The 13982-nt window shown below is 35.8% G+C and overlaps 1 protein-coding gene and 1 pseudogene across 6 annotated transcripts in view; both read left to right on the forward strand.

The window, feature by feature from the left end:
* Positions 1 to 13982, forward strand: part of Dock3 (dedicator of cytokinesis 3) — a gene marked incomplete at its 5' end in the record, with an annotated part of 457227 nt that overhangs the window by 269406 nt on the left and 173839 nt on the right. For all 6 annotated transcript variants that reach the window (XM_005410370.2, XM_013507624.1, XM_013507620.1 and 3 more), the window contains 1 exon segment: positions 251 to 398. In XM_005410370.2, coding sequence (XP_005410427.2) covers positions 251 to 398 — 148 coding nt within the window.
* Positions 9338 to 10378, forward strand: LOC102016195 (annotated as a pseudogene).

Genomic DNA, 13982 nt, shown 5'->3' on the forward strand with positions numbered 1-13982 from the left:
TTTTTTTTTTGCAGTATCAGGGATCGAACTCACAACCTTGCACTTACCAGGCAGGTGCTTATGCCACTGAGCTATATCCCCAGCCCAACATAGGCTTATGTGATGTTACTCCACATAAATATCCCTGGATTACCCCATCAGCTGTTTAGTCTTATAGCTTAGAGGATCTCTTAGATCACTGTAGGAAAATCAGGAGATGCTCGACGAAACAGGGTTCTTAATCTGACTGGTGTTCTCTGCTGCGTTCAAGGGCGGATGCTCCTGAATGACTCCAAGAAGGGACCTGCTCACCTGCACTACAGGCGACCATATGGCTGTGCAGTCCTAAGCATCTTGGATGTCCTGCAGTCACTCACTGAATTAAAGGAGGAAAAAGATTTTGTTCTTAAGGTTTACACGTGAGTAATGGACATCAGGAATGTTAGTAATCTGCAATATAACACATCCCAGAACTGCTCGGAGAACAGCAGTCTTCAACCCTTGTAAACACTAAATAACCAGGATATAAAATGAGGAGGTTTTTGAAAATGCAGAAAATTTGATCAAAGCTCTGAGGCAGGGTTCAGGAGTCTTTATTTTTTAATAATTTTCATAAGTGCCTCTGAAACAGCTGAATTTGGAATCTTCTATCCTAAAGTCAGTCTGTTCACTTTAGTCTAAGAGTCAGTTTCTAAAGAGAGTCTGTTCTCTCTAGAATATTTATTTCTTCTCCAGAATGAACCGACCTTATTATATATTTCAGAAAATCTATCTCATGTGCTTTGGCTATAGGTCTTCTGTGCCTAATGCTTGCCTACACTTACTGTAACTGACTAGCCAAAGGTGGAGACTGAGTCAAAGAATCATCCTGACGCAGGTTGCCTCATCTGAAGAAAAGCTAGTTTTTTCTGAGGGGCTAAGATTTCATTCTTTTCTTCTGCTGCTGCAGGACTAGGAATGGCATTAGTAGGGTCTGTCGGCCTTTTTAAGCAGCCCATCTCCGCGTGACTATTGTTAGACAATAGAGGAAATGGAATTTTAAAAAAGAGAAAGAATTCAGGGATATGTTCTGTCTTTGTTAATATTTAGTTACAAATAGTAGTGATAAAAAATTAACAGTGGTGAATTTAGTGATTTTTAGAACAAAAATATTTCTGATAATTTCTTCAAAATCTGTTTTCTTTTTGTTTTAATCCATATTGTTTTTCCCAATTAAGTAAAAAAAAAAAATTGTCCATCACAATGTTATTGTATCTTTAACATGATGTTATATGGAGATTTTTCTGCATTATATGTTCTACCTGACTCAGACTTGAAATTTAATTCACAATTACACTTAATTTTGGCTTTATATAATCAGCTTCATCTGATTAATTTCAAAATAAAAGCCCAGATGTCCTCATTACCTATTTTTCCTTCAGCTCTATTTTGTTTGGAGTTGTGTCCTTACGGGGTTAGGATCTTCTTTTGAAATAACAACTTATAAGGAAAAATTTGGCTATTTTTTTCTTTTCCATTCAGCAGTCCCCAACTTCCTTCATGTGCCAAATTTGTTCACTGATGGGCAGTAGAGCCTGCTTCTTCATATAGCTTCTTCCCTTTGAAAAGCACTAAAGAGAAATCCACTCCTCCTTATTGTCATCTCATTGCAGTGGACTCCTCCAAGGGCAAGGAGTGTATGGATACCGTTCTGAAATCGTATAGTTTTGCACGTATCGGTTGTGCCTTGCTTCAGTGCAAATCCTCAGTGCAGACGGAGGCTCGCACAGCATCCTTCCCAAATTAATGCTGTCAGGGTTAATTTGCCGAATTGCTTCAAAAACAAAAGCTTTCCGTACAAATGTATCACTTTGCAAGAAATAGGCTTCACATATAGTATTTTCTTAGCTCTTTCCTATGGGCCATGTCTAACACATCATTTCTAAAAAGCCAAAAGAGATAAAAGATATGTCTATAGAAAATATGGGTTTTTGAAATTTTTCTTTTCAAGGACTAACAGGCTTAAAATGTAGGATAATTTTTTCACTTGAAAATGTTAAAACAGACTTTCATACAGACTTGCAAGTGCATGTTTGTAAAATGTATTTTGTATAGTATTGGATTTTTCTAGGATTAGTAATTTTTTCTTGGTGCACATTACTAATAGGGAACAAAAAGATTCATTTTGACATTTTGGTCATGTATCCAAGATGTTTATGTTGTTTTCATTCCTGATACCCACTCTCTTCCTTTTCTCCCCCTCCCTCAGTTCTTTTTCCCACCTGTATAACTACTTTCTATTTTCCTGTTTTCTCTCATATCTTTAAATTTATTTGCAGGTTAACATGCTTTTTGAGGCTGGTGTACTTGACTTAGTATATCTCCATTTTCCTGAAGATGACATGATTTTGTTCTTTTTATGGCATAATAAGACTCCATTGTATATATACCACATTTTCTGTATCCATTCCTCTGTTGGAGGATCTCAAATCTATTTTCATAGCTTAGCTAATGTGAATTATGCTGCTATTAACATGCATATGCACATACCATTATAATATGCTCTCTCTAATTCTTTAGGGAACCTACTAAGGAGTGATATAGCTACATCAAATCATATATCGATTTTTAGGTATTTGAGGAATCTCCGTACAATGTCCATAGTGGTTATATGAGTTTACAGTCCCACCAGCAATGTAGAAGGGCTCCTTCCCCCACCCAGTCCTGGCCAGCATTCATTTTTTTTTTGTTGTATTCATCAATCATAGCCTTTCAAAAACTGGGGTGAGAAAGATCTCAATGTAGTTTTGATTTGCATTTCTCTATTGACTAAAAACATTGAACATTTTTTCATAAACTTATTAGTCATTTGTACTTCTTTTGAGAAGAGTGTATATTCAGTTCTTTTGCCCATGTTTTGATTTGGTTCTTGGATTATTTTGTGGGGGACGTTCGGTGTTATTTTTGAGTTTTTATATATTTTAGAAATTAATGGGAGCCGGGACGATGTTTCATGGGCAGCTGCCCCTATGTGCGCGCAGGGCCTTGCTGAGGTCTCTGGAAACCGCCCTTTGCGATTTGAAGTCAATAAAGGGAAACTGTCATAATTTATGTACTGTTTTTAAGGATGTCACTTATGAAGAACTTAAAAACCTGTTGAGTTCCAAAAATATTATGTTAATTGATGTTAGAGAGAAATGGGAAATTCTTGAATATGGAAAGATCCCTGGATCTATCAATATAACATTGCATGAAGTAACTGAAGCCCTACAGATGAACTCAAGAGATTTCGAAGAGAAGTACCACGAAGTAAAGCCTTCCAAATCAGACAGTCCAGTGTTTTCTTGTTAGTAGGAGTAAGAAGCAAGGAGGCTCTAGATGCAGCAAGATCTCTGGGCTTTACCAGTGCTAAACACTGTGCTGGAGGACGGGAAGAACGGGTAACCTATGAATTTTCAGAGAAGAAACAGGGAAATTAAATTTTGGAATGCAAGTTGGCTCTTTGTGTGCATGCTGCCTAGGACAGTGGAATGAACATAAGGGAAATCTAGTCCTGACACCAATGGTTAATGGTAAGGGGATTCTATATAAGCCACCTACTTGTTCAGTGTTTTTCTCATCTGTAAATTGAGAATAATGCCCTCCCCCTCCCCAGCTGGTCATTTGCAAAGGCTACTGAGGATTGAAATAATGGATGTGACTTGTTTTGGAAATATGCATTTGGATTCTAGGAGTTAATTTTTTAAATAGTTTAGCACAGTTCAGCAATATTCTAAAAGACTAGGTTCCTTGTACTGTTTAATCATGTGTGTCCATTTGGGTTAATATGGGTTCTAGTCATCAAAAAGGCAGTGAGCTTGACAGTAGATCAACAAGTACATTTGACCTTGAAAAAAAAATCAAGAATCTGGGATTCAGATTTGAACAAAGAAAATACATTAATATCATCCAAAGACACATGGCAGTGTTGTGACCAGAATAGCAGTGATAAAATTTGCAATTTAAAAACTAAAATTCGTATGATTAACATGGAGCTAGAAATCAGAACAGTGGTTACTTCTGTGGTAGAATAACTAGATGAGGCAAGGAGGGAATTTTCTAGAGTGATAGAAATGTTCTGTATCTCAGCTTAGGTATTCGTACATAGGTATCTGTTTTCAAAACTCACTGAAGTAAACACAAAAGACATACAAGCTTGTCTCTAAGGATAGAGAGACAATCTAAAAATAATGAAAATAGAAACAATGTCTACATGTAAGTGACTCTTACTAGCTGGGTATATTTCTTTGGAATATTAAATCTTAAACCTTTGTGCTAGTGCACTAGTAGCAAAATAAACCAGTGCTTTATCAGGAAAAAAAAAAGAAATTAATCATCTATCGGAGGAGTGGCTAGCAAAGATTTTGTCCCATTCTCTAGGTTGTTTCCTTTGCTGTACAGAGCTTTCTTAACTGATGTAGTACCATTTGTTGAGTTTCAATATTATTTACTGTGCTGGTGGGATGCTAGTCAGGAAATTTTTCTGCCTATGACCTCAGGTGTTTCCTATGTTTTCTCCCAGCAATTTCAAAGTTTTCAGTTTTATGTTCTAGGTCATAATTAGGGTTCTCCAGAGGAACAGAATCAATATAAAATACATGTACAGTTATATAACGGGATTTCTTAGGTAGACCTGCAAGATCAAAAGTGGAAGGGTTACAATGGCCACCGGCAGGATCAGAGGCAGAGGAATCCAAAATGGCTGTTTGCATGCTAGGGAGCCAGAAGATCCAGTAACAGATGAAGGTTGGAAGCTTACTGCAGAGTCACTAATAGAAGTTTGTGTCAGAAGGTGAAAGAATCTGCATTGCAAGCTCTCAGTACAAATGTGTCACTTTGCAAGAAATAGGATTCATGTATTTGCTTAGCTTCTTCATATGGACCATGTCTAATATGTCAGTTCTAAAAAGACCAAAAAAATGTGTTTATGGAAAAGATAGGGTTTTGAAATTTTTCTTTCAGACTTAGTAGACTTAAGTAAGATAACTTTTCCACTTGAAAATGTTAAAACAGACTTTCACAGAGACTTGCAAATGTGTGTTTATGAAATTTATTTTGTACAGTTTGAGATTCTTCTAGGATTAGTAGTCTGTACTGGAAGGCTGAAGAAACTGGAGACAAATATCCAAAGGCATTTCCTTATTTCCTTTTGTTATTCTATGTAGGCTACAAACCTATTGATTGGTGCTACCCACATCCAGGGTGGATCTTCCTCCCTCAGTTTACTGACCTACAGGTCAGTCATCTACCAGCACACTCAGAACTTTACTAACCTGCTAGGGAGACCTGGCTCAAGTCAAGTTGACATATCACAATTAACAATCATAGACTTTGATCCATTTCTATTTGACTTTAGTACCAGGGAAGAGAGAAAGATCTAGTTTCAGTCTTCTGCATTTAGATGTCTCATCTTCCCATTACTATTTATTAAAGAAGCTATTTTTTCTCTAGCATTGTTTGGCTGCTTTGTCAAAAATCAGGTGGCTATAGGCTCTTGAGTTTGTTTTTGTATTTTCTATTCCATTGATGTATATGTCTGTTTTTGTGCCACTACCATATTGGTTTTGTTGCAGTAGCCTTGTAGTGTAACTTGAAATCTGGTATTGTAATGAATCCAGCATTGCTCTTTTGCCCAGAACTACTTTAGCTTCTCCAGGACTTTTGTGCTCCCATGTGAATTTTAGAATTTTTTTTTACTTCTGTGAAGAATGTTTTTAATATTTTAATTGGAATTGAGTCAATCTGTAAATGGAGTTTGGTAATAAGGCCATTTTAAGAACATTATTTCTGCCAATCAGCAAACACGGGAGATCTTTCCATTTCCCAAAGTCTTCTTCAATTTCTTTCATCATTGTCCTATACTTTTCATTTTATGGGCCTTTGACCATCTTGGTTAGGTTCCCTAGGTGTTTTTTTTAAGTTATTGCAAATGGAATTATTTCCTGATTTCTTTCATGGTAGATTTATTATTGGCATTGTAGGAAAGCTATTGATTTTTGAGTTTTGATTTTGTATCCTGACACTTGGTGAATTTGCTTATTATATCTAGAGCCTTCTGGTGGAGTTTTTAGAGCCTTCTGTGTAAAGAATCATACAATCTACAAAAGATAATATAATCTACAAAAATATACTTCATACTTCTTCCTGTCCTTTTTTAAACTTTTTATTTCTTTTCCTTACCTAATTGCCCTGGCTAAAGTTTCAAGTATTGAACAGGAATTGTAGGACACTCATATCCCCTTCCTGTCAATTTGAGGAAATACCCTGCTACACCTTTTTTCTGTAGGTTTTATATCATGAAGAGGTGCAGAATTTTGTCAAAGGCTTTCAACACCTGTTGAGATATTCATGTAGTTTTGACCCTTGGTTCTATTTATATAGTGTAGAATATTTATTGATATGTATATTTAACCATCCTTGCACCCATAGAATGAAACCATCTTGATCATGGTATATGTTCTTTTAAATGTGTTGTTGAATATTAACTGAGATTTTGGCATGATAGCACATGTCTTTAATCCAGATACTTTATGAGTCCCACCCAGACAACTTAGTGAGACTGTGTCTCAAAGTAAAAGGAGATGGGGCTGTAGTTCAGCAGTAGATCCGCCCTGGGTTCCATCTCCAATTACACACACCCACAAATCTTATTGAAGAATATTAGTTTCTAATTTTCTTTTTTGTTGAGTATCTGGTTTTTACTCTCAGAATAATAATGCTGGCTTTATTCAGTGAATTTGAAAGCATTCCTTCCCTTGTGATTACATGGAAAAATTGTAGTTGTGTTGGTGTTTGTTGTCCTTTCTAGATATGTTTAAATTCAGTAGTAAATCCACTTGGCATGCTTTTCTTAGTTGGGAGAATTTTTATTACTATTTCAACATAAATTCTGGTTATTGATCTGTTTAGATTTTTAAAATATCTTCTTAGTTCATTTGTGATAGGTTATATGTATCTAGAAATGAACTTACTCATTTCTTCTAGATTTTCAAATTTATTGGAATATAAATTTTTAAAATAGTTTCTAATCCTCTGGATTTCAGTGTTACCTATTGTAATTTCATCTTTCTCAGCTCTAATACTTTGAGTCTTTTCTCTTTCTTTTGGCAAGTTTGTCTAAGAGTGTATTCAGTTTTTTTTTTTATCCTTGCGAAGTACCAGTTCTTCAATTCATTGATTTTTTGCAGTGTCTAATCTGCACTTCATTAATCTCCACCCTAATATTTATTACTTCTTCTGTATTTGGGATTGGTTTGTTTTTTTCTAGGACCTTGAGATGTATCATTGGGTTATTTATTTTGTATTGCTCTGTTTTTCTGATGTAGGCACTCATAGCTGTAAACTTCCTTCTTAGAATTTCTTTTCATTGTGTCTCACAGTTTCTGATAGGTTGTGTTGCTATTATAATTTGATTCTAGGAATTTAAAATTTTCTCCTATGATATCTTCAATGACCAACTAATTATTCAAAAGTGTGTTATTTAATCTCAATAAACTTGTGTAGTTTCTATGTTTTCTTTTGCTATTGATTTCTAGCTTCATTGCATTGTGATGATAGGATTTATGACATTATTTCAGTCCTTTTGTACTGATTGAGATCTGCTTTATGGATTTTAGTATGATCTTGGATTTTGGAGAAAGTTCCATAGGCTGCTGAAACTACAGTATATTGTGCTGTTGTTGAATGGAGCATTCTACTGGTGTCTGTTAAGTCCATTTGATCTATAGTGTAGTTTAACTCTTATATTTCACTGTTGGTTTTTTTTTTTTTTTTTTTTTTGGTCAAGTTGACCTACTTGGGAGAGTACGATGGTCACGCCCTCCACGAGGACTCCGTTGGGTCTTTTTGACCCTTTATATCTTATAGTGATTGTTTTATAAAATTGGCTGTGCATAAAATTTTGATGCATATATACTTATAATTGTCATCTTTCCTTGGTGAGTTATTACTTTACCAATATGTAGTAGCCTTCTTTGTCTCTTCCAAATAGTTGTAGTTTGAAATCTATTTTTCTGGATATAAATTTAGCTATTTCTGCCTGATTTCAGGCTCTAGCTAGTTAGAATATCGCTTTCCATCTTTTCACTTGCAATCTGTGAATGTCTTTGCACATTTATGTTGCAGGCAACACATATAATTTTTTGTTTCTTGGTCCAATCTGCCAGTCTGTATTTTAATTAGAGAATTAAGACTATCTATATTAAATGTTTTTCTAGAAAGATGTGTACAATTTCCTATCATTTTGTTGGGGTTTTTTTAGTGCTTGAATCATTCCTGTTTTTTAAAAAAAAATAATTTTTATTAGTATATTATCAATATAAATGATTATATTCATCATGAAGAGTTGGTAAATACAGTGGTACCTCAGTTTATGAGCTTAATTTGTTCCACAATTTTGGGAACGATAGCCGCATTCATGTTTGTGCAGGGAAGATGGCCACGGTTGTGTTTATCACGTGCAAATGGCAAAATTTTGCTAAAAGCTCCTGTTCATGAACTGAAGTGTTTGTAAACAGAAGCATTGTAGAACCAAGGTATTACTATATAAATAACACATCTGAATTCTTTTTATATCTCCTTCTCCTCTCCATCTGCTCTTAACTTTGTTTATCTATTTTTCCTAGTGAGATTAATTCTTTCCCTTGGTCCTGTGGTTGTGATTTGGTGTTTCTCTAACTGCTTTCGATATCCATTCTTTGTTCTGAATTTTTGGCAATTTTACTATGTATGTAATAGAAAGGTTGTTTTCTGGTCATGTCTATTTAGAGTTCTAAATGCTTCCATTACCTGAGTATCCATCTCAACCCTCGGATTTAGGAAATTTTCTGCTATATTTTCGGTAAGTTTTATGCGTAATTAGCCTGTATTTCTCATCCTTCTCGAGATCAATGAGTCTTAAATTCATTCTTTTAGAGTTATTCAAAAGCTCTCTTAATCTCTTTATTTCTGAACGTTCAGTTACATCCATCTTATCTTCAAGCTTTGATAGTCTTTCATCTGATTCATCTTGCCTACTGCCAAGATTCTCAGCTGAATCTTTAAACTGACGAGCTTAGGATTTAATTTCCAAGATTTCTGTTTTTTTTTTTTTCCAGAACCTCTAGCTCTTTACTGAATGAAGTGCTCTTTTGTATACTGTGTCATATTCTTTAATTTATTCAGTTACTTATTTGTATCCTCTTTGAGCCCATTGGTCATTTTAATACATAATTCAGCTGATTACTTGAATCTTCTTTACTCTCACTGATCATTGTAAGCATCGTTTTTAAATTCTTTTTTAAAATGTTATTTTTGTGAAGAGACAGAGACTTGAGTGGTTGCAGCCATGTTGCCAACCTCAAGCAGCAGTCTACTTCTCCACGTTGAACCTGGGAGTAGGAGATTTGGAATCGAATCTCTTCTCTCACCCTCTCCTGGTTTTTGTCACTGTCAGCAACCTTATCTTCAAACACCATGGCTAGCAATGTTACCAACAAGACAGTTGCTCGCTCCATGAACTCCCGTGCGTTCATTGGGAACCTCATCACTCTTGTGGTGAAGAAATCTGATGTGGAGGCGATCTTCTCAAAGTATGACAAAATTGTGGGTGCTCGTTCATAAGGGCTTTGCCTTCATCCATTATGTTAATGAGAGAAATGCCCGGATGGAGAAGATGACAGAATGATTGCTGGCCAGGTTTTAGATATTAATCTGGCTGCAGAGCCAAAAGTGAACAGAGGAAAAGCAAGTGTGAAACAATCTGAAGTGAAGATGTAGGGGTCAGTATTAGAATACCCTCTTCTGTCCCCTCTGCTCAGCTTCTCTTTTCAATTGGACTATGACTTTCAACGTGATTATTATGACAGAACATACAGTTACCCAGCACGTGCTCCTCCTCCTCCTGCTATTGCTCGGGCTGTAGTGACCTGAAAACGCCAGCGTGTATCAGGAAACACCTCAGAAAAGGGCAAAGGTAGCTCAATTCTAAGAGTGGCCAACGGGGATCTTCTTCCAAGTCTGCAGAGTTGAAAGGAGATGACCTTCAGGCCATTAAGAAGGAGCTGATCCAGATAAAACAAAAAGTGGATTTTTTTACTGGAAAGCCTGGGGAGAATTGAAAAGGAGCACAGCAAACAAGCAGTGGAGATGAAGAATGGTAAGGCCGAAGAGGAGCAGACCAGCACCTCCCTGAAGAAAGATGAGACTAATGTGAAGATGGAGTCTGAGGGTGTTTCGGACAACTCCGCTGAGGAGGGGGATCTACGGGATGATGACGATAATGAAGATCGGGGATGACCGGCTGGAGCTGATCAAGGATGATGAAAAAGAGGCCGAGGAAAGAGAGGATGACAGAGACAGCGCCAATGGCGAGGATGCCTCTTAAGCACACAGTGGGGTTTAGAAGTCTTGTCCCATTATTCCTCTTACCTAGGCACTTGTCTAAGATCAAAGTCTCACCAGCTCCTCTCCCCTAGTACCTTCAGCACATGCTCACTGTCCTCCCATCTTGGTCCTTCCCATGTTTGTAACTGCCCTGTGCTGAGGACCATTTTCACTTCCTTTGACACTCTAGTAGTTTTAAGTCTCATCCTGTAATTTTTGTTTTTTAATTTTGATACCTCTTTATGACTTAACAATAAAAAGGTTGTATGGTTTTTATCAGCTGTCTCCACAATAATCTCTCGTTATGCAGGGAGTACAGTTATTTCCATTTATACCTGATTTTAGCAGTTGCTTCCCTAACTGCAAAGGCAATCTCATTTAGTTGTAGCATCTGCAAGAGCTTAGAGTTAAGAGGTCTGTGTGTTACCCCACATCAAGTACTTTGTGGGGCTGTTGAGCACAAATGTGGCAATGTATTTTTGTGAATGAGAGTCTGCATGTCAAATGCATCCTCTAGAAAAATTAGTGTAATAGCCTTTATTTGTTTTCTAAAGTTGATACTGTGGGTTATTTTTGTGAAAGACTGATGCTTGGGATCTTTTTTCTCAAAATAAACAAGTCCTTATTAAACCAGAAATTTGGAGAAAAATATAAAATGTTATTTTACATGCAGTTTACAGTCTTCTTGGGGAGTGGATACATGTACATAATACAGCTTGATTCTGTTTTGTAGGTCCCTTCCCTCCCACCTCCTCTAAATCTGCTGTCCCGGTTTTTGTTCTTGTTAATATTATTAATCTTATCTCATATTCATGACATACAGTGTTTACATTCATTGAGGTTATTAGGTTCCTATACATGGCATATCTTTATTCTACTTATTTCCCTTCCCCTGCCCTACTCTTGCCCATGTTCTCCTACACCCCTTCACATTTACGAGAGGTCTGTTCCCTTGTCTCCTATCCACCCTTTATTCTGCTCTTTGTTTCTACTCTGCCTTACTCAAATGAGAAACACTACATGGTATTTAAGCTTGGTAAATAAGCTTTATTTCAGTCAACATTCATTTTCCTACAAATGTCGAATTTGTCCTTTATAGCCAAATAGTTCTCCATTATGTGTAGACACCAGAGACTTTTTTTATCCAGTCATCTGTTAACAGATATATAGGTTGCTTTCAGGATTCATCTGTTATGAATTGTGTTGCTATAAATGTTGATATGCATATATCACTGTAGTATGATGTCTTTATCTCTTTGGAGAAGGTAGAAGAGTGAGCTGGGTCATACGGGATTTTCTAACTTTAGTTCTTTGAAGAATTTCCATAATGGTTGTACTAGTTTACATTCCCACCAAGAATGTAGGACACTCCCTTTTTCACTGCACCCATACCAGAGTTTATTTTTTGGTGTTTTGTTTTCTTTTGTTTTGCTTTTTGACATTGATAATTGCCATCCTTTTGGGTGTAAAGTGCAATCTTCCCATTGTTCTAATTTTCATTTCTATAGTGAGCAGAGATGTTGAGAATTTTTTCATATATATGTTGGCCATTTTTACTCCTTCCTTTGAGAAGTGTCTCTTCACTTGCCTGTTTCTTAAGTTCTTTTTTTAATTAATTAAGTTTATTGGTACATTTTAGATATACATAATGATGACATTCATCATAGGGAGTTTGTGCTGTCATGACATTCCTTGATTCTTCTTTTGTGCCCATTCCTCTCCCCTCCCTTCAACCCCTCTTCCCCTCCTTATTTATAAAAGCTTTGTTCCCATTTTTTCCTTCTTTTCTTATTGTTTTTCTTCACCCTTCCTTCCTCCTTTCTCCCTTTTGAACATTTTCTTACTATTTCACAATATCTATTATACATTTTAGTCTTTATTTACACCTTTGGTTTCTTACACCAGAGAAACAATGTGATATTTACATATGTGTGTCTCATTTATTTCACTTATGAGTATGGTCTCAAGGTGTATCCACTTACCTAGAAATGCCTCAAGTTTACCCTTCTTTATGGATGAGTAGTACTCCATTGTGTAAAAAAGGAGATGGAAGAGGATATCAGAAAATGGAAAGATATCCCTTACTCTTGGATATAAAAATCCAACATAATGAAAATGGCCATACTCCTGAAATTGTTATACAGATTTAATACAATCCTGATCTAAATACCAATAGCTTACCTCACGGAATTAGAGAAAACAATCCTAAAATTCATTTGGAACTGGAAGAGACGTAGAGTAGCAAAAACAATTCTGTACAACAAAGTCAAGGCAGGGGACATCACAATTCTTGACTTGAAAGTGTACTACAAAGCTACTTTGATCAAAAACAGCATGGCTCTGGCCAAAAACAGACCTGAGGATCAATGGAGCTGACTAAAAATGCCTAAACAACTGCAAACACACTCACACCTTATCTTTGACAAAGGGGATGAATATTTTCACTAGAAAAGAAAGAAAGCCTTTTTAATAATTAATGCTGGAAAAACTGGCTTTCCACATGCTGAAGACTAAAACTAGACCCATGTCTCTCACTATGCACTGAATTAAAATCTAAGTGGATCAAAGATATAGATATTAAAATAAAAACATGAAATCTGTTGGAAGACAGAATAGGTAAAACTCTTAAAGACATAGGTATAGGTAAAGACTTTATGAAAAGAACCAGTCACACTGGAAATATTACAAAGAATCAACAATTGGGATCTCTTTTTATTAAAAAGCGTTTCCACAGCAAAAGAAATCACCAACAGAGTGAAAGGACAACCTATAGAGTGGGAAAAACTTTTTGCCAGCTGTTCCTCAGACCAAGGACTAATATTTAGAATATAGAAAGAACTCAAAAAATTATACCGCCCCCCCCAAATTTGAAGACCTAATCCAAAAATGGGCATCTGAAATGAATACATACTTCTCAGATGCAGAAGTATAAAGAGGAAATAAATATATGAAAAAAGTTTCAACGTTCTTGTGAGAGACACAAATTGATTGGGTCTTTTATTTTAATTTTTTTAGTTCTTTATATGTTTTAGGTATTAGTCCTCTGAAGAATAGCTGTCAAAATTGTTTTCCCATTCTGTATGCTGTCTCTTCACCCTACTGATTGATTCATTTGCTGTGGAGAATATTTTCAATTTGATGTAATCACACTTGTTGACTTTTGCTGTTATTTCTTGTGTAATTGCAGTCCCATTCAGGAAATCCTTTCTTACACCTATGACACCTATGAATGTTTTACCCATTTTACCTTGAAGTAGGATAAATTTTTGTTTTAATGTTTATATCTTTAATCCATTTTTAATTTAGTACCTGTTGAGAGATAATGGGTCCAGTTTTAGTCTTATTCAGATTTCATAGCACCATTTGTTGAATAGGCTATCTTTCCTCCAACGTATGCTTTTGGCCCATGTGTGAAGTATCATACAGTTGAATGTGTCTGGGAATGTTTCTATGTGCTGTGTTCTGTTGTGTTGATCCACATGTCTGTTTTGATTCCAATACCATACTGTTTTTTTTTTTTTATTTTTTATTTTTTTTTATTTTAAGGATAAAAGGAGGGAAACATTAACAGACATACAACATTTTACAACATATCACAAGCACAATACAGACAATACAGAGTT

The sequence above is a fragment of the Chinchilla lanigera genome, unplaced genomic scaffold (assembly GCF_000276665.1).
Source record: "Chinchilla lanigera isolate Chin_1 unplaced genomic scaffold, ChiLan1.0 scaffold00131, whole genome shotgun sequence".
Lineage (NCBI taxonomy): Eukaryota > Metazoa > Chordata > Mammalia > Rodentia > Chinchillidae > Chinchilla > Chinchilla lanigera.